The 19,552-nt window shown below is 51.4% G+C and overlaps 2 protein-coding genes across 8 annotated transcripts; one reads left to right on the top strand and one right to left on the bottom strand.

The window, feature by feature from the left end:
* Positions 1-246: 246 nt before the first annotated feature.
* Positions 247-6,608, bottom strand: LOC138818479 (kelch domain-containing protein 8B). Of its 6 annotated transcripts, none has more exons than XM_070009381.1 (8): positions 6,449-6,608; positions 6,107-6,185; positions 5,497-5,569; positions 4,345-4,859; positions 3,014-3,178; positions 2,215-2,439; positions 1,947-2,048; positions 247-1,109 (listed from the first exon to the last, which is right to left on the bottom strand). In XM_070009381.1, exons 4-8 carry the CDS (start codon positions 4,727-4,729, stop codon positions 913-915), a joined length of 1,074 nt encoding a protein of 357 aa, XP_069865482.1. In that variant the 5' UTR covers positions 4,730-4,859; positions 5,497-5,569; positions 6,107-6,185; positions 6,449-6,608; the 3' UTR covers positions 247-912. The 6 variants fall into 6 exon arrangements, with proteins under 6 accessions (XP_069865482.1, XP_069865485.1, XP_069865486.1 ...); XM_070009384.1 differs by having other exon boundaries at positions 6,107-6,203; XM_070009385.1 differs by lacking the exon at positions 6,107-6,185.
* A 5,919-nt stretch (positions 6,609-12,527) lies between these two features.
* LOC138818502 (coiled-coil domain-containing protein 71-like) lies at positions 12,528-19,159 on the top strand. Of its 2 annotated transcripts, none has more exons than XM_070009427.1 (2): positions 12,528-12,591; positions 16,500-19,159. In XM_070009427.1, exon 2 carries the CDS (start codon positions 16,552-16,554, stop codon positions 18,157-18,159), a length of 1,608 nt encoding a protein of 535 aa, XP_069865528.1. In that variant the 5' UTR covers positions 12,528-12,591; positions 16,500-16,551; the 3' UTR covers positions 18,160-19,159. The 2 variants fall into 2 exon arrangements, with proteins under 2 accessions (XP_069865528.1, XP_069865529.1); XM_070009428.1 differs by having other exon boundaries at positions 12,545-12,591; positions 16,507-19,159.
* The last annotated feature ends 393 nt before the right edge of the window (positions 19,160-19,552 follow it).

Below are 19,552 nucleotides of genomic sequence, written 5' to 3' on the forward strand. Positions count from 1 at the left end.
AAAGGAAAGCAGGGTTTTTTTGGTTGGCGTGGGGCCTGAACTCTGGGCCTGGGCACTATCCCTCAGCTCTTTAGCTCAAGGCTAGCGCTCTGCCACTTAAGCCACAGCCACTTCCTGCTTTTTCTGCTTCTGTGGTGCTGAGGAATCGAACCTAGGGCCTCATGCATGCAAGGCAAGCACTCTACCACTGAGCCACCTTCCCAGCCCCAAGTAGGGGTTTTTGAGAGCAACATAGAGGAGTCCACATCAGATTTTAGCAGTATTTTTACTTCTACATCCAAACTCCCTGGTTCCTCACAACAGCCCCGTGAGGTAGGTAGGGCAGGAAGGTTTCAGAGATCCCCATTTATAAAGATGAGGACACTGAGGCACAGAATGACTTGCCCCAAAGTCATACAAAGCATCAGTGTGGAAGGTCTCAAAGCCAGCATTCCCCTGGCCCTCTGGTAGTTTCCCACATTCTGTCTTCCATTCACCTCTGTCCCCCACTACTCTGAACACTCGTTGGATCTACTAAGACCCTCGAGGCGGGTCAACAGTTGAAAATTTTTCAGGAATGGCCACTGGGGTAGGCCTCATCAACTGTATGATTAAGGTGTTGGGGGAGGGGGGAATAGGGTTTAAGGCCAGCTTTCCTCTCACTTCCCAGTTGGATAGAGGGTCTAAGAAGTTTCTAGGACAACAGCTGAGCTAGGTATGGTTCATGACTAGACGGTGGTAAAGGGAGTGTGAGTAGACAGTATGCTAATGACAAAGGCTCTCCAGCCCCAATCACGGAAGGCTGTGTGCCTCAGTGCCTACCTCTAGTGCTTCCTGCACCCCCACACAGCCACAGAGCGCTCCCTCTGCTACAAAAGGAGTCAGACACCTGCTTCCCCTGAGCTGCTCCAATGAACCAGTCCCACCAGTCCTTCAGACTCCATCTCGCAGACATAGTGCTTCTACAGCTTGGCTGGGACCCTGGGCCACACCGCCAATCACAAACAGCCTGGACCCAGCCTGGAGGCTAGAACAGGAGCAGCGGGCTGTGGGCATAGCAGGCAGTGCCTCCCAGCGCCTTCGGGCAAGACTGAAGCTCTCTGCAGAGCCCAGAGGGCATGGCTGATTCCCTGCAGGAAGAGAGAGGGATGATTGTAAGGTGCCCCAGGCCTTTTTGCTCCCTGAAAGCCAGTGCATGATCCAATAGTTATCATTGCAAGATAGGCTAAGTGCTTTGCTCCTCATTGGCTCATGCATGCATTCATTCATACTCTGATCTGTCCACTAGGTCACACATTCAGTGATCATTTATTCTCTGTGTCCTTGGCCTCTATACTGTCCCCCCCCCCTCACACACACACACACACACACACACGTCCCTATTTAAGTACTAGGGGACACCCTAAGAATTGGGCCAGACAGAGTACACCCTGACTGTTTTATGAACAGGGAAAGTCCTGATCCTTGGAGACACAGAAAATAGAAGGGAGGGAGAGTCCTGATCCCTAGAGACCACAGAAATGGGGAGGGGAGGGGTTCAATTGGTAGGAGCTACTCTTTCCTGTTTTGTTTTGTTTTTCCTTTTGCCAGTCCTGGGGCTTGAACTCTGGGCCTGAGCACTATCCCTGAGCCACTGTTGTTCAAGGATAGCATTCGACCACTTGAGCCACAGTGCCACTTCCAGCTTTTTCTGTGATTAATTGGAGATAAGAGCCTCAGGAACTTTCCTGCCAGGGCTGGCTTCAAACCATGATCCTCAGATCTTAGCCTCCAGAGTAGCTAGGATTCCTTGAGCTGAAGAGCTCAGGGACAGCGCCCAGGCCCAGAGTTCAAGCCCCATGACCGACCGAAATAAATAAAATAAACAGGACATCAGAGTAGCTAGGATGACAGTAGCTGGTGAGCCACCAGCACCCAAATCTTTCCTGTCTTATGTTCCTTTCTTCTCCCTTGTCCCAGAGACTTACCAAGGCCCCCAATAGCCACGATGTGGCCCCCAAGGGAGCCAACCACAAAATCAGCTCTCTTATCCCTCATGCGTAGACTACGGGGAAGTTTGGTCCAGGATCCTGCAGGAGAGAAGATATCAAACCTAAATACACATAAACACAGACACAGACACACAGACACACACAGACACAGACACAGACACACACACACACACACACACACACACACACACAATGCCCCTCCCTCCCACAGAGAATAAGACCATCCAACATAGCCACTGCTTACCATGCTCCAGATCAAACATCTCCACAGTGTTGACAAAATGTGGGCGAGAGTAGAAATTGTGGGGCCCGGGCTGCTGCAGACCCCCCAAGCTGAACACATTGTCTTCAGCCATGGCACAGCCAGCGAAGGCCCGGCGGCTGGGCAGGCTTGGATGTCGGGTCCAGGTACGGGCCTCCAAATCAAAAGCTTCAAAAGCAGTCACTGGGAGCTTGCCCTGGCGGCCTCCTGGCAAAGGAAATGGAGCAGTTGGGTGGGAGCTGAGTGGGTTTGGTGAGATATTCATTTATTGGGTAACTGATCTGTCTCCCCTGAGCTTCCCATACCCAGTGGTATTGCACAGTGACCCCCACAAGACCCCTAGGCATTGGGTTTGATTTTTGTTGTTGTTGTTGGTTTTGGGGCTTGAACTCTGGGCCTGAGCACAGTCCCTGAGCATTTCAGCTCAAGGTGAGCGCTCTACCACTTGAGCCACTGCACCACTTCTGATTTTCTGAATGGTTTATTGGAGATAAGAGTCTCACAGACTTTCCTGCCTGGGCTGGCTTTGAACTGTGATCCTCAGATCTCAGCCTCTTGAGGAGCTAGGATGGCAGGCGTGAGCCACCAGCACCTGGCTGGGTTTGATTTTTCCAACCCCAGCAGGTCAAGAGAGGTTAGAACTTTACAGTAGGCCTGGATTATCCTCTTCCCCACCTCCTTCGAAGTTTTTCCACACTCATCCTCATCCTGATCCCTACTCCAGCCAGAAGTCTCCAGGATGGAGACTTTGAAATGTCTTCACACATCCCCTAGCCCTTACCCAGGACATAGATCTTGTTCCCATGCAGGAAGGTAGAGGCCCCGTAGCAGGGAGTGGGCATGGAGGGGAGCGAAAGCCAGCAGTCTCGGCGGGGTTCATAGACTCGTACCTGGGCCTGGGGAGCTGTGTCAGGGCCCATTCCCCCTAGAGCATACACCAAACCATCTGTGTAGAAAAGAACACATTAGGCTGTACCCCAACCTGGCTAGGGCATCCCACACTGACAAGTTTGCCCTGGTCAGGCCCCTGGGGCTGATGGGAGTGGATAGAGACCCAGATATTTATTTGAAACCTTTCTGGAGTGGTAACTTAAAAAGAGCTGGGATCCCTCCTCTGGCCAGGGGACCCTCCAAGTGACGAGCAGGAGGCAGCTGATCTAATTATAATCCAGCTCCGTCTCCCTGGAGACGCTATGGCAACTAAGTCTGGCATCTAAGCAGGCTGGCCTGGACCTGATGGTCAGACCAGAGGCCACAAGGTAGAGACTCCCCTGGGGGCAGGAGAGGGGGTGGCATATGGGGGAAAGGAGAAGGAGGATCAGCCCAGCTTAATCTCGAAATCAGACTCTGGGGATCCATTGGGAGCTGAGGTATAGGCTAGAAGAGAGGTTTGGACTACAAGCTTTTAACCCCAATCATCCAGCCAGCACCACTACATCACAGCCTTACCTTACCCTAGAGAAGATTCTTGCCTTATTTTAGGCCTTAGTAAAGGTTAGTTCATAGTGTGTTTTTGCGGCCTTGGAATGATGGACAAGTCAGCTGGGGGCTTCCATGGCAACCATCCCCAGGTCGGCTCCAGCCTCTGCCTATGTCAAAATCGTGTGTGTGTGTGTGTGTGTGTGTGTGTGTGTGTGTGTGTGTGTGTGTGTGTGTGTGTGTGTGTGTGTGTTGGGAGGGGGATAGTCTAAGCACTTAAGCACTTGCTGGGCTCTAAGCCAAGGCCTTGCTCCCCTCCTCCACCCTGACTATTTATAACCAGGAGAGTCATTAGGCCACACCCCCTAATGTCTCTGAGAAATGAAGAATGGGGCAAGATGGTGGCTGGAGGTGGGGGGATGGGGGACGGAGGGAGGGGGGAGGGTCTCCCATCCTTCTGGAGGCCAGCTTGGGCTATATGTTCCCCATCTCATAGCCAGAAAAGACAGCTCAACTGCAGGCTACTGTGACTCTAGGTAGGACTAGATTTGAAGGGGCTCAGCCATATCCTGGGCATCTCTTGTCCTGTCTTGGAGAGTAAAGGACCAAGACAGGAAAGAACAGAATGGAGGATGTCTGAGTACCTAATGGATCTTTTTTTTTTTTTTTTTCATTTTAGGGGGGGTCACTCACCTCTCTCCACAGTGGCCACTCCCATGGCTGCTTGAGGCAGAGTAGCCCGACGCTCCCAGCGGCCTTCATCAGCCAGGTAGGCTTCTACCGCAGCTACTGGGCTCTGGAGCTCATCCACCCCGCCCACCATGAGCACCTGCTTCCCCAGAACCACAGCGGCTGCACCAGCCCGGGCAGTGGGCAGGGGTGCCAACGCCAGCCACGTGTGTGAGGCCATGTCCAAAGTCTCGGCAGTGTCCAGAGGTAATCCAGCCCGGCCACAGCCCCCCAACACCAACAGGTGTCCATCTTGGTGGGCCACTGTACCATAGACACGGCAAGTAGGCATGGGAGGGAATACCTGCCAAGCAAAGGCCCGGCCACCACCCGCAGCCATGTTGCTCATGGCCAGTGGCAAGCCATGCTCTCTTCTCAGGCGACGAACCTCACTAGGAGAATGTGATGGGGCCACATTTTGATTCTACTAGGGCTGCAGGGAGTATGTAACCGTTAGTCCACGACTGTGGCTTCTTCACCTGCAGGAAAGAGGGGAAAGGGTCAGGACTAATGCTTAGTTCTTCAGGAAACAGATGAGCAACTCAGAGTGGAGGACAGGGGAAGCCCCAAATCCCTGATGAGAAAAGACCTCCCCTCTTTGCCTAGCATACCACTGGGGAGACCCCACTGGAGTGGGAAGACAAACTCAACACGCAGGTAGATTCCTCTCTGGCTATAGGATTAAGAGGGCTTTTCTTCAACCCCTGCTCTAACAACCAGGACCTACTGGATCAAACCCGATCTAAGGGGGAAGTAAGGTGACTAGATGAGGATTCTTCATCCTAGTATCCTTCCCCCCCCCATACAAGTGAGGGGACCCTTCCCCCAAGTGCTATCAAGAACTAAACTCCATGCCCGGTGCTGGTGTCATATCCCTGTCATCCTAGCTACTCAGGAGGCTGAGATCTGAGGATCCTGGTTCAAAGCCAGCCTGGGCAGGAGAAGTCTGTGAGACTCCTATCTCCAAAGAACCACCAGAAAACTGGAAGTGGCACTTGAGCTGAAGCGCTCAGGGACAGTGCCCAGGCCCAGAGTTCAAGCCCCAAGACGAACAAAAAAAAAAAAGAACTAAACTCCTCCTCTGGGGACCATTTCACAGGGTTCATCCACACTCACCAGCAAAAGACCAAGGCCAGCGGGGCCCCTGGTGGCTCACGCCTGTAATCCTAGCTGCTCAGGAGGCTCAGATCTGAGGACCGTAGTTCAAAATCAGTTAACTACTGGGAAAAGGTCAGAAGTGGCCCTGTGGCTCAAGAGCTAGAGAGCTAGCTTTGAGCCAAAGAAGCTCAAGGAGATTGCCCTGGCTCTGAGTTCAAGCCCCAGGACTGACACACACACACACACACACACACACACACACACACACACACACACACACACACACACACACACACACACACACACACACACACACACACACACACACACACACACACACACACACACACTGACCAAGATCTAAGGCCTAGCCCTCAGGATTCCAATCTTTTTTTTTTTTTTTTCCAGTCACGGGGCCTGAACTCTGCACCTAGGCGCTGTACCTCAGCTCTTCAGCTCAAGGCAAGTGTTCTACCCCTTGAGCCACAGGGCCACTTCCAGTTTTTTCTGCTTCTATGGTGCTGAGGAATCGAACCCAGGGCCTCATGCATGCAAGGCAAACCACTTCCACTAAGCCACTAACCACCTTCCCAGCCCCTCCACTCTACTCTTGACATTTCAGGCTCACGGGTTTGCCCAGGCCAGCAGGTTGGATCCAGAGGGGAAACTGATTTAATGAAGGGTCCCAAGAGGGTCCAGGGCATTTTCTGTAAGACAAAAAGCAGCTGGGATTTCTGAGCACGTTAGGATCAATCAGTTTCTTCAAGTGTTTCCCCCCCCTCCAAGCCTCCCCTTTTTCAATGGAGACTCCACTACTAAGCACCCCTGGACCTGACAAAAGAGGGCCCCAAACTTGGCAGCTGGAAGAAGGGGTGGGGGCGGGGTCTGGCTAGAGTAGACTTGGGGCGCTATGCCTCACACCCCCCAAACTCTTCCCCTGAGCGCGGGTTCCCACGGGGGACTCACTCACCCTACGGGGTGGGGGGTGGTCTCTGTTGTCACCAAGGCACTGGGTGGATGGGGAGACAGTGGGGGGGTGGGGGGCGGTCCAGCCCGTTCCACCTCCGCTGACGCCCCGGCTCCGGTTAGGGATTGAAGCTGGGATCTGGCGGGGGCTCCGCACCGGCTCCGGCGTGGGGCGGGGCTGCACCGGGTCCGCCCCTTGCTTCTTCCCCCTCCCCCCCCCTCTCCCCTCCGATTCAGGGTGGGGGGGCGGGAGTGGGGGGGGAGAGGAACCCTCCTCCCGCCTTAACTCTGCACACGCCACAGCTGGAGCAGGGCGCGCGGCCACACACGGACCTACAGGCTTCTTGGATAGACACTTGGGCCTGCAAGGATTTAGGGTGCGATCGAGGGGGGCGCCTTGGTAAGCTGTTATGCTGGGAGGGTGTCTGGGGTTGGGGAGGATCGTTCTGAGCTGGAACCAAGAGGCCGGAGCACCCCTCACCCCCACCCCACCCCCGCCCCATCTCAGCTGAGCTCTGAGATCTCCAACCACGGGCTCGACGACGGCGCCCTCTGGAGGCCACTTGCGGCCTAGCCTGGGCCGCCTTGTCTGATGGGAAGCATTGAGTTGGATTGCACCAACCCAGGCAACAAAGAAGGGCACAATATTAGACTCTGTACATCTCCTGGGGACCAATGGGGAGGGAAGAAATGGACCCTGGTGGGAGCAGGGCTTGACAGGCCCTTTTTGACAGGCCTAGATGGGGGAAATTCTTGGGTTAACTGGGCAGAGGAATGGACTAGAAAAGTCAAGAGACAAGTCAGAAGTCTAGGGCCTCTGGTCACTCTGGTCTCTTACTCTAAGATCTGAGACTAGAGCTGGGAAGGTGGCTTAGTGGTAGAGTGTTTGCCTAGTATGCATGAAGCCCTGAGTTCGATTCCTCAGTATCACATACACAGAAATAGCTAGAAGTGGCACTGGGGTTCAGGTGGCAGAGTGCTAGCTTTGAGCCAAAGAAGCTCAGGGACAGTGCCTAGGCAGCCTTGAGTTCAAGCCCCAGGACTGGCAAAAAGGAAAAAAGAAAAAAGATCTAGGACTGGTACTACTCTGTGTTCCAAAGTGACTGTCTGTGGTCCTGATATAGAGCCTGCCTCTAGCCAACTATGGGATCAAATAAGAACAAATTGGTGCGGAGAGGACTCACTTACTTCAGAGTCAAACGCCAGCCCAGTTTATGCTTTTTGAGTATTCAGACTATAGCTGACTTTTTGTTGTTGATGGTGACTGTAGAATTTGAACTCAGGGCCTGGGCGCTGTCCCTGAGCTCTTCAGCTCAAGGCTAGCACTCTTACCACTTTGAGCCATAACACCACTTCCAGTGGTTCATTGGAGATAAGAGTCTCACTGACTTTCCTGCACAGGCTGGCTTTGAACCATGATCCTCAGATCTCAGCCTCCTGAGTAGCTAGGATGAGAGGCATGAGCCACCAGCGCCCAGCTTATTAGCTGATTTTCCTAGCTGGGGACCCACTTGTACAGGGCAGCAGTCATTTGTCTTTGTCTTTGTCTTTTTTTTTTTTTTTTTTGTCGGTCGTGGGGCTTGAACTCTGGGCCTGAGTGCTGTCTCTCAGCTCTTCAGCTCAAGGCGAGCACTCTACCACTTGAGCTACAGCGCCACTTCCGGTTTTCTGGTGGTTTATTGGAGATAGGAGTCTCATGGTCTTTCCTGCCCGGGCTGGCTTTGAACCGTGATCCTCAGATCTCAGCCTCCTGAGTAGCTAGGATTACAGGCGTGAGCCACCAGCACCCGGCTTGTCTTTGTCTGCTTACTGCTTTGTCCCTCTTTCATGTGTAGTGATTGTTTTAGTGTTGCCCAAAGCAGACATGGAGACAAAGATAAAAGTGCAGAAGTTAGTGTGGGAGGTGAAGCCAGAAAGAACCAGCAGAGGAGTAGCAAGTAGGCAGCCAATTAGAGAGGTGTCATCAAGCATGTTATCACTATGGGAAAATGGAATCAGATCCTGCAGAGGATTCTGGGAACCAGTGTAGAACTGAGCCTTACATTATGACTGCCCCCGAAGAGCAAGGGGGAACTAAGGAAAATTAAGTTTGATAACTAAACTCATTGTCAAATTCCTATCCATTGGCTGGGAAGGTGGCTCAGTGGTAGAGTGCATGCCTAGCGTGCATGAAGCCCTGGGTTCCATTCCTCAGTACCACATACACAGAAAAGGCAGAATGATGCTGTGGCTCAAATGGTAAAGTGCTAGCTTGAGCACAAAGAGGCTCAGGGAGAGTGTCCAGGCCCTGAGTTCAAGCCCCAGGACTGGCAAAAAACAAAGAGCAGGAGAATCCTCATGCCTGTGGCTCATGCCTGTAATCCTATCTATTAACGAGGCTGAGATCTGAGGATGGTGGTTCAAAGCCAGTTGGGGCAGAAAAGTGGGTGAGATTCTTATCTCTTGTAAATCACTAGAGTCTTGTCAATTAAGGCCCACCCCTGTGTCCCTGTTTACAACAATCTGTTAAGTTGGGCTGGGAATGTGGCTTAGTGGTAGAGTGCTTGCCTAGCATGCATGAAGCCCTGGGTTTGATTCCTCAGTACCAGAAAAAAGCCAGAAGTGGCGTTTTGGCTCAAGTGGTAGAGCACAAGACTTCAGCAAAAGAAGCTCAGGGACAGTGCCCAGGACCAGAATTCAAACCCCACAACTGACAAAAAAAAAAAGACTTTAGCCCATATTAGTTGCTTGCCTCTCATTTCTTACATGCGTGCGCATGCGTGCGTATACACACACACACACACACACACACACACACACACACACACACACACAGAGAGAAGTGGTTCTGTGACTCAGACTGCTAAAGCACTAGTCTTGAGCAAAAATATTCAGGGACAATGCCCAGGTCCTGAGTTCAAGCCTCACAACAGAGAGAGAGACAGAGACAGAGACAGAGAGAGACACAGAGACAGAGAGAGAGACAGAGACACAGAGAGACAGAGAGAAGACAGATTTTGTGGTTTCTGCTAGACACCTTGGCTATGCTTGAAGGCATTAAGGACCATCAGTTCTGAGTCCTCAAGAAGCTAAAGGACAGACTGCAATGTAGCTCAGTGGAAAAGCTTAACTAGTTAAGGCAAGCTTAACTAGTGCAACATCATGGTAAGGCTGGGAAGGTGGCTCAGTGGTAGAGTGCTTGCCTTGCATGCATGAGGCCCTGGGTTCGATTCCTCAGCACCACATTAGCAGAAAAAGCCGGATGTGTGCTGTGGCTCAAGTGGTAGGGTGCTAGCCTTGAACTGAAGAGCTGAGGGACAGCGCCCAGACCCAGAGTTCAGGCTCTACGACGGACAAAAAAAAAAAAAAAAAAAAAATCATGGGTTTGACCCCCAGTATCAAGAAAGAAAAGACAAAAAAGAAGAAGAAGAGGCAGAAGGGGAGGAAGAAGAAGAAGCTGCTAAGCCACATCAGTTAAGGCCTAGGGCATGGCCAAGTGGAACAGTCATTTGTCTTTAGGGGTGCCTGGGCCTCGCTGTATAAGCAAAGAAATTGAGGACTCTGGGCTCATAGAGAAGAAAGACTCTAAATGAAGCAAGCAACCATCTTTTATTACCCATCACCAACTACTAAACACGCCACCATGTTGAGGACTAGAGTATAAGAATTGTACTCTAGGCAGTTTTCTGCTTTCTGGTTTATGATCTGACGTTTTACTTCATACCAGGATCCCATACTGGTTTGCAACTTGTATTGGGATCTCCTGACCTGTGGGATCTTTGGTTAAAGCTTTGGAGACCATCTAGATTTCCTTTGCCCCCCCCCCATGTTAATTTTGACTATGCCATCTAATTTGGTGCTGCTCTAGTAGAAGAACCTATAACCCCTTTGCAGGCTAAAGAGCATAGGTGGAAAGATTGAGGTCCTAGACTTATAGGTCAAAAGACAGGTACCTTGGGAGGTATAGGCTGGGAAAGTGGCTCAGTGGTAGAGTGCTTGCCTTGCATGCATGAGGCCCTGGGTTCAATTCCTCAGCACCACATAAGCAGAAAAAGCCAGACATGATGCTGTGGCTCAAGTGGAGGTAGGACTGTGTGTCATTGAGAGGCTGAGGGTGAGCCAGGATCTTACCATCACATGTGTGCACCCATGCCTGGGCAAGTGTGCAAGTGTGCAAGGCCCACTCTGGTATAATGTGGCTCACAGATTACATATATGCACAGCTCGACCCAGAGCCTGGGGTTCTGTGTAGCACAGAATCTAAGGTGTATGCTCACAGGTGCACACCAGCTTTTCATTTGGTGTGTTGTGGGACACCTTCTAAGGAAGAGAGGAGGAGTTCTTGCCCGAAGAGGTACCTTAGCAGCAAAACAAAGAAAAGATGTCTTGAGATACTTCCTGTTAGAAGAGAATCAGTCAGTCTCCATACATGTATGATGGAGAATGGCCTGGAGTTTTCCAGGAACCAGTTTCAGCTGTCACTGTAAAATAGGGAGTTAGGGTCTGGACCCCCCCTCCCACCCCCTACTTCCCTAACCCTCCCCTCCATCTTGGTCATGTGTTGGATGGTAGAATGTGAAGCCCCTCCCCTTCAGGTAATAGGTGTGCCTGAATCCCTGAAGGCAGGGGCAGGGACTTGGCTGATAGGTTACTAAACCTGTCAGTCCAGTGCCAGGGACTGGGAGTTTCTTGTGATTCTGCCCACTGACCTGACCCTATTTAGGCCCAAACCAGCTCAAACTCCACTAGGCCAGGCCACCTGTCTCTGTGTTCCTGTCCTGTCTTCTGTCTCCTGTCTTTTTTCTCATCACCATAGCATCCTAATTCAGTTCTCCATTTGAGAGCTGAATTTGTTTGATGATTGTTTTCTTTTTTTCTTCTCTAGCCTTCATGGCTCGGTTTCCTAACAGTGTTAAGTGTATTTGTGGGCTGCTGGTTTGCAAGACAGGAGTCCATCATGAAGCCTATTTTTCCCCCCAGTCCTAAGGCTTGAACTCAAGGCCTGGGCACTGTCCCTGAACTTCTTTTGTTCAAGGCTAGCAATCTGCCACTTTATGTGGTACTGAGGAATCGAATTCAGGGTTTCATGCATACTAGGCAAGCACTCTACCACTAAGCCACCTTCCCTGCCCCTGTCACTGGCCTTTTAATAAAGACTCCAAGATTCGACCTCTCAAAATGTGGCTTCCTGTTTTCTCACCTAACAACTGCACTATCTGATTCTCCTTGGAAAGGGTGTGTTAGCGAAATGAGCTCCCCTCCCATAGTTCAGTACACTCTTTCCCCTCTCCACAGCTTAGCCTGCTCCCTTCCTAGGCAACACGAGGTTCATGTAGTAAAGGCAGTCAGTAATCAGCCTCCAGCCCCCCTTTATCTTGGGATGGTACTTCTCTGGGGCAGCTACCGCCTTATAAGGCAGCAAGAGCCCCACAGAGTGACCTTCAGGTCTGGGACCCCTTATCTACTATCTGAGCAGCAGCCATAAATCCTAGTCTGCCATGATGAAGCCCCTGGCTCACATGCCCACACCAGGATCTCCTCCTCCTAGTCCCTTCTAAACCTCCTAGGTTATATAGATCTCCTTCTCCTAGCCCCTTCTAGCCCCTCCTAAACCACCTAGGTTATATAGGTCACCTCAGACAATAGCCGGGCCTCCTCCTCACTTCTCCCTTGTGAGAAGGGGTCTTGCTGGACCCTCTCCCAGCAACAGACCTTCCTTTGTTCTCTGTACTCGGATATCTGCCTGTATTCCTGGCAAAAGTCTAATTTACCCTATCAGGGTGTCAGATACCGCCCCCCGGCCTCCCCCCCCCAATCCTAGCTGAGTCCTAGTTGAGTCTAACCTGAGGATGAGTTCAGGAAACATCTGCTCAGATTCCCACACTGGACCAGATGGGTCAGAGCAACTTTCCTTCCATAACCACTCTCTCCAGGTAACCCTCCTTAGTACATCCCCAGATTTGGAATCTGGGGGTGTCTGTGTGTGTGTGTGTGGGGGGGTGATGGTGGAAATGGGGTCTTGAAGGCAGGGAGAAGTCAAGGGCCAGCAGGGCGGGCCAGAATCCCGGAAACGGAAGTCCCGCGCGCACTTCCGGTGGCAGTGGGCGGCCATGTTGGAGCGGCGGAGGCGGCGCAGCAGCGCATCCTGGGGTCCCCGCGGCGGCGCCGGTAGGTTGGAGCCGCAGGCCTGACCGTGCTGCGGAGGGGCGGTCAGTGAGGCGGCGGGGCAGAGAGTCTGGGTGGTGGCCCGCTCTTCTCGGACCCGCATTCTCCGCCGGCCGGGCCGTGCCCCCCCCCCGCTCCCCGCCCACCCGGCGACCCCACCCGGGGGGGGTGGGGGGGGAGCGTCGCCGGACCCGAGCCCGGCGGGCACCGCCCCGCGGCTGGCAGCTCCTTACCGCCCTGACCCCCCCCACACCCCTCCTTCCTTCTGCCGTTGGGGAGAGAGGGGTGGGGGCCGACGGATCCGCCTTCCCTCCCCCTCCCTCCCTCCCCAATCCCGCCCCCACCCCGAACCCACTGCGCCCCTGAAATCTTACTTTTTCCTCTGTCCCCACCCCCCCACCCAAATCTTTGGTCAACTTTCTTTGCTGGCCCCTTTCAAAGTAAGGTGTGAATCGATGGATCCGGCTGGTGTCTCCCAAAGCTTTTTTTTTTTCTTCCCCCCCCTCCTTTTTTTTGGGGGGGGCGGGCGGGCATCAAAATGACCCCAGCCCAAGACAGCCTGGGTCAAAGAATTCCCCGGATCACACCGGCCTGCCCCCCCACCCAATTATCTCTGGCAAAGGTTTGAGGGTGGGAAGTATTATTAGGCCCCCTCCTTTCTTTTTTTTCCTCTCTTTTTTATTTATTTTTTATTTTTTTTATTTTGCCAGTCCTAGGCTGAACTTGGGGCCCAGGTACCGTCCCCTCAGTTTCTTTTCCTCAAAGCCAACACATTACCACTTGAGCCACAGCGGCACTTCCAGCCTTTTCTGTGGATGAGGTACTGAGGGATCGAAGCCCGGGCTTCATGCATGCTAGGCAAGTAACCATATATCACTGAGGCCACAGACCTTTCCAACCCAGGGCCCTCCTTCATTCTACAATTCACACACTATATCCACCTCAGCCATGTTGTCCCCCTCCCCTCCCCCCAAAAAGAAAATAAATTTTAAAAAACCCTGAAGTCTTGTGCAAGGATTATGCCTGGAAAGCATCCTCTGGGGGTTGAAAAATGCCTTTTGACACCTGAGGATCCAAGAATGTTTTCAAACAAAGAGCCCCAAGGGAATTTTTTTTTTCCTCTGGGGATTCTCAAGACTACAACCAGAATCCTACATCGGCTCCATTAGGGCTTTGGAAAGAAGCTATGTACACAAGGGCCTCCAAACCCCAGGGATTTACCTGATTCTCAATTGATCTTTTAATGCTCTGCCTTTTCCTGGGTTGGGTGCTGGGTGAGAGTTGTCATTGGTGGCTATAACTTTGTAAACAAATCTGGGTGTTTCCAAACTCTCTTATCTGGGCTGTACTGAAGTCTGTATCTCTCTAAACTCTTGCTTAGGAAAGCTTAGACCACTAATAGAGACTTGGTTGACCATTTCACTTCCAGTGGTTCATTGTCTCTCTGATATGCCTAGCCCCCAGCTGTCTACATGCTCCTTATCAGTTGTTTTCGTTTCTGTCTAGAAAGCTTTCTCTTCTAGCACTTGGGAGGCTGAGTTAGGCAAATCTGTAGTTCCAGGCCAGGTTGAGTTAAATAGGAGTGTACGCACTTGCACGCGCGTGCGCACGCGCGCACACACACACACACACACACTCTCACATGTGTGCAGACTTCTGGATCCTTATCTGAGGTAATTGGTCTCCATAACTTTAGAGCCAGGAATTGACCACTTGGGTGGTATATCTAGGGTCTCTGAAAGCAGAACATCCCACCCAATCCCCTCCATTTAAAAACTACAAGCTGGAAAGCCAGGCGCTTGTGGTTCATGCCTGTAATCCTAGCTACTCAGGAGGCTGAGATCTGAGGATCACAGTTCAAAGCTAGCCCAGGCAGGAAAAGCTGTGAAACTATCTTCAATAAACTACCAGAAAACCGGAAGTGGCGCTGTGGCTCAGGTGGTAGAGCACTAGCGTTGAGTTGAAGAGCTCAGGGACAGTGCTCAGGCCCAGAGTTCAAGCCCAATGACTGACAAAAACAAAAACAAAACGTTTCATGGACTTTTCCTGTCTGGGATGGCTTTGAACTGGGATCCTCAGATCTCAGGCTCCTGAGTAGCTAGGATTACAGGCGTGAGCTTCCAGCCCCAAGCAAGCTTGAACTCTGAACCACCTTTGGATCGTCAGATCTCAGCCTCTTGAGTACCTAAGATGGGCATCAGCCATCAGTGCCTGGCAAGATAATCTTGTCAGTTTGTGTGTGTGTGTGCGTGTGTGCATGTGTGCATGTGTGTGCATGTGTGCCAGTACTGGGGCATGAACTCAGGACCTTGAGCTCTTGGATTTTTTTGCTGAAGGCTGGAGTTCTACCACTTGAGCCAGACTTATACTCAAGAATGTTAATGATGGATTTGCCTTGCCTTAGAACTGGACTCCTGGGCTGGGAATTTGGCTCAGTGGTAGAGTGCTTGCCTACCATGCATGAGGCCCTGGGTTCGATTCCTCAGCACCACATACACAGAAAAAAAACAAAAGTGGCACTATGGCTCAAAAACTCAGGGACAGTGCCTATGCTCTGAGTTCAAACATCAGGACTGGGGAAAAAAAAAAAAAAAAAACTAGGCTCTTTTAGAACAGGGATGTTTGCCTGTGTTCCTAGGACAGAATCTAGGTTTTGGGCATCAGAAAATAGTTGCAGTAGAGCTGGGAAGATGTCTTAGTGGTAGTGTTTGCCTAGCATGCATGAAGCCCTGGGTTCAATTCCTCAGCACCACATACACAGAAAAGGCCAGAAGTGGCACTGTGGTTCAAGTGGTAGAGCACTAGCCTTAAGTAAAAAGAAGCTTAGGGACAATGTCCAGGCCGTGAGTTCAAGGCTCAGCATTGGCACACACAAAAAAAAGAACGGCCAGATGCCAGTGGCTCACAGCTGTAATCCTAGCTACTCAGGAGGCTGAGATCTGAGGATCAAGGTTCAAAGCCAGCCCGGACAGGAAAGTCCTTGAGACTCTTATCTCAAATAAACCTCCAGAAAACCTGAAGTGGCGCTGTGGCTCAAGTGGTAGACCACTCACCTTTAGCTAAAGAGCTGAGGAACAGTGCCCCAGGCCCATTGTTCAAGCTCTGCAACTGACAGAAAGAAAGAAAGACAGAAAGAGAAAAGGAAAATAGTCACAGCATGGGACTTGGCAGACAGGAGTGGGAGGATTGCTTGAGCCTATGAATTCAAGACCTGCTTGAACAACATAGTGAAATTTTAGCTAAAACAAAACACAGGATTTAACTAGACATAATAGCATATGCTAATATCAGAAGTGGAGATCCTGAGACAGGAGGATTATGTAGGTGGGTGCCAGTGGCTCACACCTGTAATCCTCGCTACTCAGGAGGCTGAGAAATCTGAGGATCACGGTTCAAAACCAGCCCAGGCAGGAAAGTCTGTGAGACTCTTATGTCCAATGAACCACCAGAAAACCCAAAGTGGCGCCGTGGCTCAAAGTGATAGAGCGCTAGCCTTGAGCTGAAGAGCTCAGGGACAGTGCCCGGGTCCAGAATTCAAGCCCCATGACTCACGAAAGTTGAAGGGATCTGGTTCAGTGATGGAATATTTATCTAGCATGCCTAAGACCCAAGGTTTGATCCCTTTGGCATTGCCAAAAAGAAATGAGTAGAACTGAATTCAAATGAGCTAGGCTTAAACCTTTCTAGAAAGCCCAGGAACAAGTTGCTTGGCTCTGGGGTGCTTGCTAAGTGTATCCAGAAGAAAATGCCAGATCTAATCTTAGCCCAATATGGTAGAGATCAGAAAAAGAGGGTTTTACCCCCAGCATTCTATCCAGGCTGTGCCATTGGGGTGGGGAGAGGAGATTGGCCTGTCTAGCTCCATATATTTCGGTGTCATTCTTACTGATTGTTTTCTTCTTGCCTTGGAGGTGCCAGGCGCTAGTTTGTGGATACCCAGAGAGATCTGCAGTGCCTAATGCCATGAGCGTGGTGGCGCAGCATGTGGAAGAAAAAGCTGTCCACTCCTGGTCACGCATCTCCACAGCAGGGAAGAAGGTGCTGGAAGAGGCATTGCTTGTCTTTAATCCCATGAGCCAGGATCTCTGTGCCACCGAAGCCCAACTTGTGGCTTTTCTGCAGGGCCTGCGAGATGATGGCTTCCAGCCAACCATTCTGCGCAGCGGTGATGTCTATGGCTATAGTTCGTGCACAGCCTCTCCCCCAAGCCAGACGAAACCACAAGCTTGTGCCAACTCAACTTCCACATCCCCTCCTGCAGCCAGTGCTCCCCAAACGGCCATGCCGTTATCCACAAGCCCAACCACACTATTCCCTATGTCACTGTCTGGCAGGCTGGCCAAAGAATCCACACCAGCTCTTGCCAAGCATACTACCACCAACCTGCTGCTGAGCTCCCTGAAGCAGTCAAGTGCCAGCCACACCAGTGGCAAAACTGTGGGCTTCCCTGCCCACCTTTATCCAGGTGTTTACCCTGCCATGCAGCTCTCTGTTGTCCTTGAGGCCCTGGTTCCATTCAAGACTCACCTGCCTTGCTTGGATGCTAAGCACAAGGCCCGATCACTGCAGCTGTCACTTGCAGACTGTCCTCTAAAGCTGCGGAAAGGTTTGGGAAAAGGTCCAGGGAACGCTGTACCCAAAGCCCCCAGAAAAAACACAACAAGCAAGGGCCTCAAATGTCTGACTCACAAAGGCCAGGGGACTGGACCCCGACAAGGCACTGGGCCCCAGAACAAGACCTCTAGAGCCACTGGGTCCCACAATAGCATGCAAATGAAAAAGAGCTCTGCCCTAGGTACCAAGATGAAGGCAGCTGGAACTCTGATCAAAGCTGCCCAGGCTCTTGTCAGTGTAGCTCAAACACAAGCCAAGGCAGCACTGGCCAGGGGCAAAACAGCCCTGGTCAGAGGCAAGAAGGTACTGGCCAGAGGCAAAACAGCACTGGTCAGGGGCAAAACAGCACTGGTCAGGGGCAAAACAGCACTGGCCAGGGGCAAAACAGCACTGGTCAGGGGCAAAACAGTACTGGCCAGGGGCAAAACAGCACTGGTCAGGGGGAAAACAGCACTGGTCAGGGGCAAAAGAGCACAGGTCAAGGCTCAGAAAGCACTGCCTAAGGGAAAATCAGCACTTCCCAGAGGTAAGACAGCACTCGCCAAGAGCAAAACAGCACAGGCCAAGGCAAAAGTCGTGGTCACACAAGCCAAGGCTAAAGCAAAGGCAATAGATGCCAAAGCCAAGGTGGCTCAGACCAAACCCAGAGGCAGGCCAAAAGGAACTGTTCAGATCAGGACTGCAAGGAAGACCCAGAGAAACCAGTCTGAGACTGTGGGACAGAAGAGGAAAAAGGCTGAGGAGGCAAAGGATCTTCTTCCCAAGAAGAGGACACGGCTTGGACTCCAATCTAAGGCTTGGCTGGGGCCTGCTACAGCCAAACTTAAGGCCCGTGCTATAAAGGTAGATAAGCAGTCCTCTGATGATGAAGTTCTGAAGTGGGCCCAGCGAATCTTCCGGGTGAATCTATCTCCTATAATACGGCTTCAGCCATTGCTGCCATACTCAACATCCTGATTCATAAGAATGTTTAGAAGAGCTCTGCAACAGTGAGGACGCTTGAGTACCTCTCTAGGGCCCTGGTGGGCCAGTCAGCCTCCTCTCAAAAACTGGAGGATTTGGGGTAGGGTGGGAAGTGGGAGGGGTGTTATGGCACAATGCACTGTGACTTGTTCTTTGAGTTGTATGTTCCCTGTTAGCTTCTATCACATTTTATACCTTTCCACCTTTTAGTCTCCCTGCTCATCGTGTGTGTGTGTGTGTGTGTGTGTGTGTGTGTGTGTGTGTGTCTGCGTGTCTGCGTGTCTGCGTGTCTGCTGGCAGGCCAGCTTGAACCTGGAGAAATTAGATAAAAGAAAGAAAGAAACCTGGGGAAATTAGATAAAAGAAAGAGGATCTTGGTAGCCTGGGTGTAGATAGTTAATTTGAGTAACAAGAGTGGGCAAGGCTTCAAGCCTCTTAGAAAAAGTGAGGCGTAGTTCAGGTGTTTAGCTACTTTTGAGTATGTGAGAGGGACCTCCCCCCCCTTTTTTTTTTTGTTGATTGTGGATTTGAACTCTGGGCCTGGGTGCTGTCCCTCAGTTCTTCACTCAAGGCTAGCACTCTACTACTTGAGCCACAGTATCACTTCCAGTTTTTCTAGTGGTTAATTGGAGATAAGAGTCTCACGGACTTTCCTGCCCGGGCTGGCTTTGAACCGTGATCCTCAGATCTCAGCCTCTTGAGTAGCTAGGATTATAGGTGTGCGTCACTGGTGCCTGGCTTTTAACAAAGGTTTTTCTTTTTTTTTGCCAGTCCTGTGGTTTGAACTCAGGGCCTGTCCCTGAACTTCTTTTGCTAAAGGCTAGCATTCTGCCACTTGAGCCACAGTACTACTTCCAGCTTTTTCTGTGTATGTAGTACTGAGGAATCAAACCCAGGGCTTCATGCATGCTAGGCAAGCACTCTACCACTAAGCCACATTTCCAACCCCAACGTTTCTAATAGGCAATAAAGGACTGGTTCTACTCTGTTCTCAGCACTGTCTCCCAAGCAGGATGTGCCAACTCTCAAACATACAACCCCATGTTAAAGAGGACAAAATGTGGTCAGACCTGGGAGTAGAGAAAGTGATCAGAATGCACTCTGATTGCACCTGTGGCTCCCTCCTGTAATCCTAGCTACTGAAAAGGCTGAGATCTGATGATCATGGTTCAAAGCTATCTGGGGCACGAAAGTCTGTGAAAAACCACCAGAAAACCAGAAGTGGTGCTGTGGCTCAAGTGATAGAGCACTAGCCTTGAGCTGAAGAGCTGAGGGACAGCGCCCAGGCTCAGAGTTCAAGCCCCATGACCAACCAAAAGTGGAGCTGTGGCTCAAGTGTTAGAGCACTAGCTTTGTGTTTAAAACAAAACAAAACTCAGGGACAGCA

The sequence above is a fragment of the Dipodomys merriami genome, unplaced genomic scaffold, assembly GCF_024711535.1.
Source record: "Dipodomys merriami isolate MVZ:Mamm:240054 unplaced genomic scaffold, mDipMer1.0.p SCAF_767, whole genome shotgun sequence".
In the NCBI taxonomy this organism is placed as follows: domain Eukaryota; kingdom Metazoa; phylum Chordata; class Mammalia; order Rodentia; family Heteromyidae; genus Dipodomys; species Dipodomys merriami.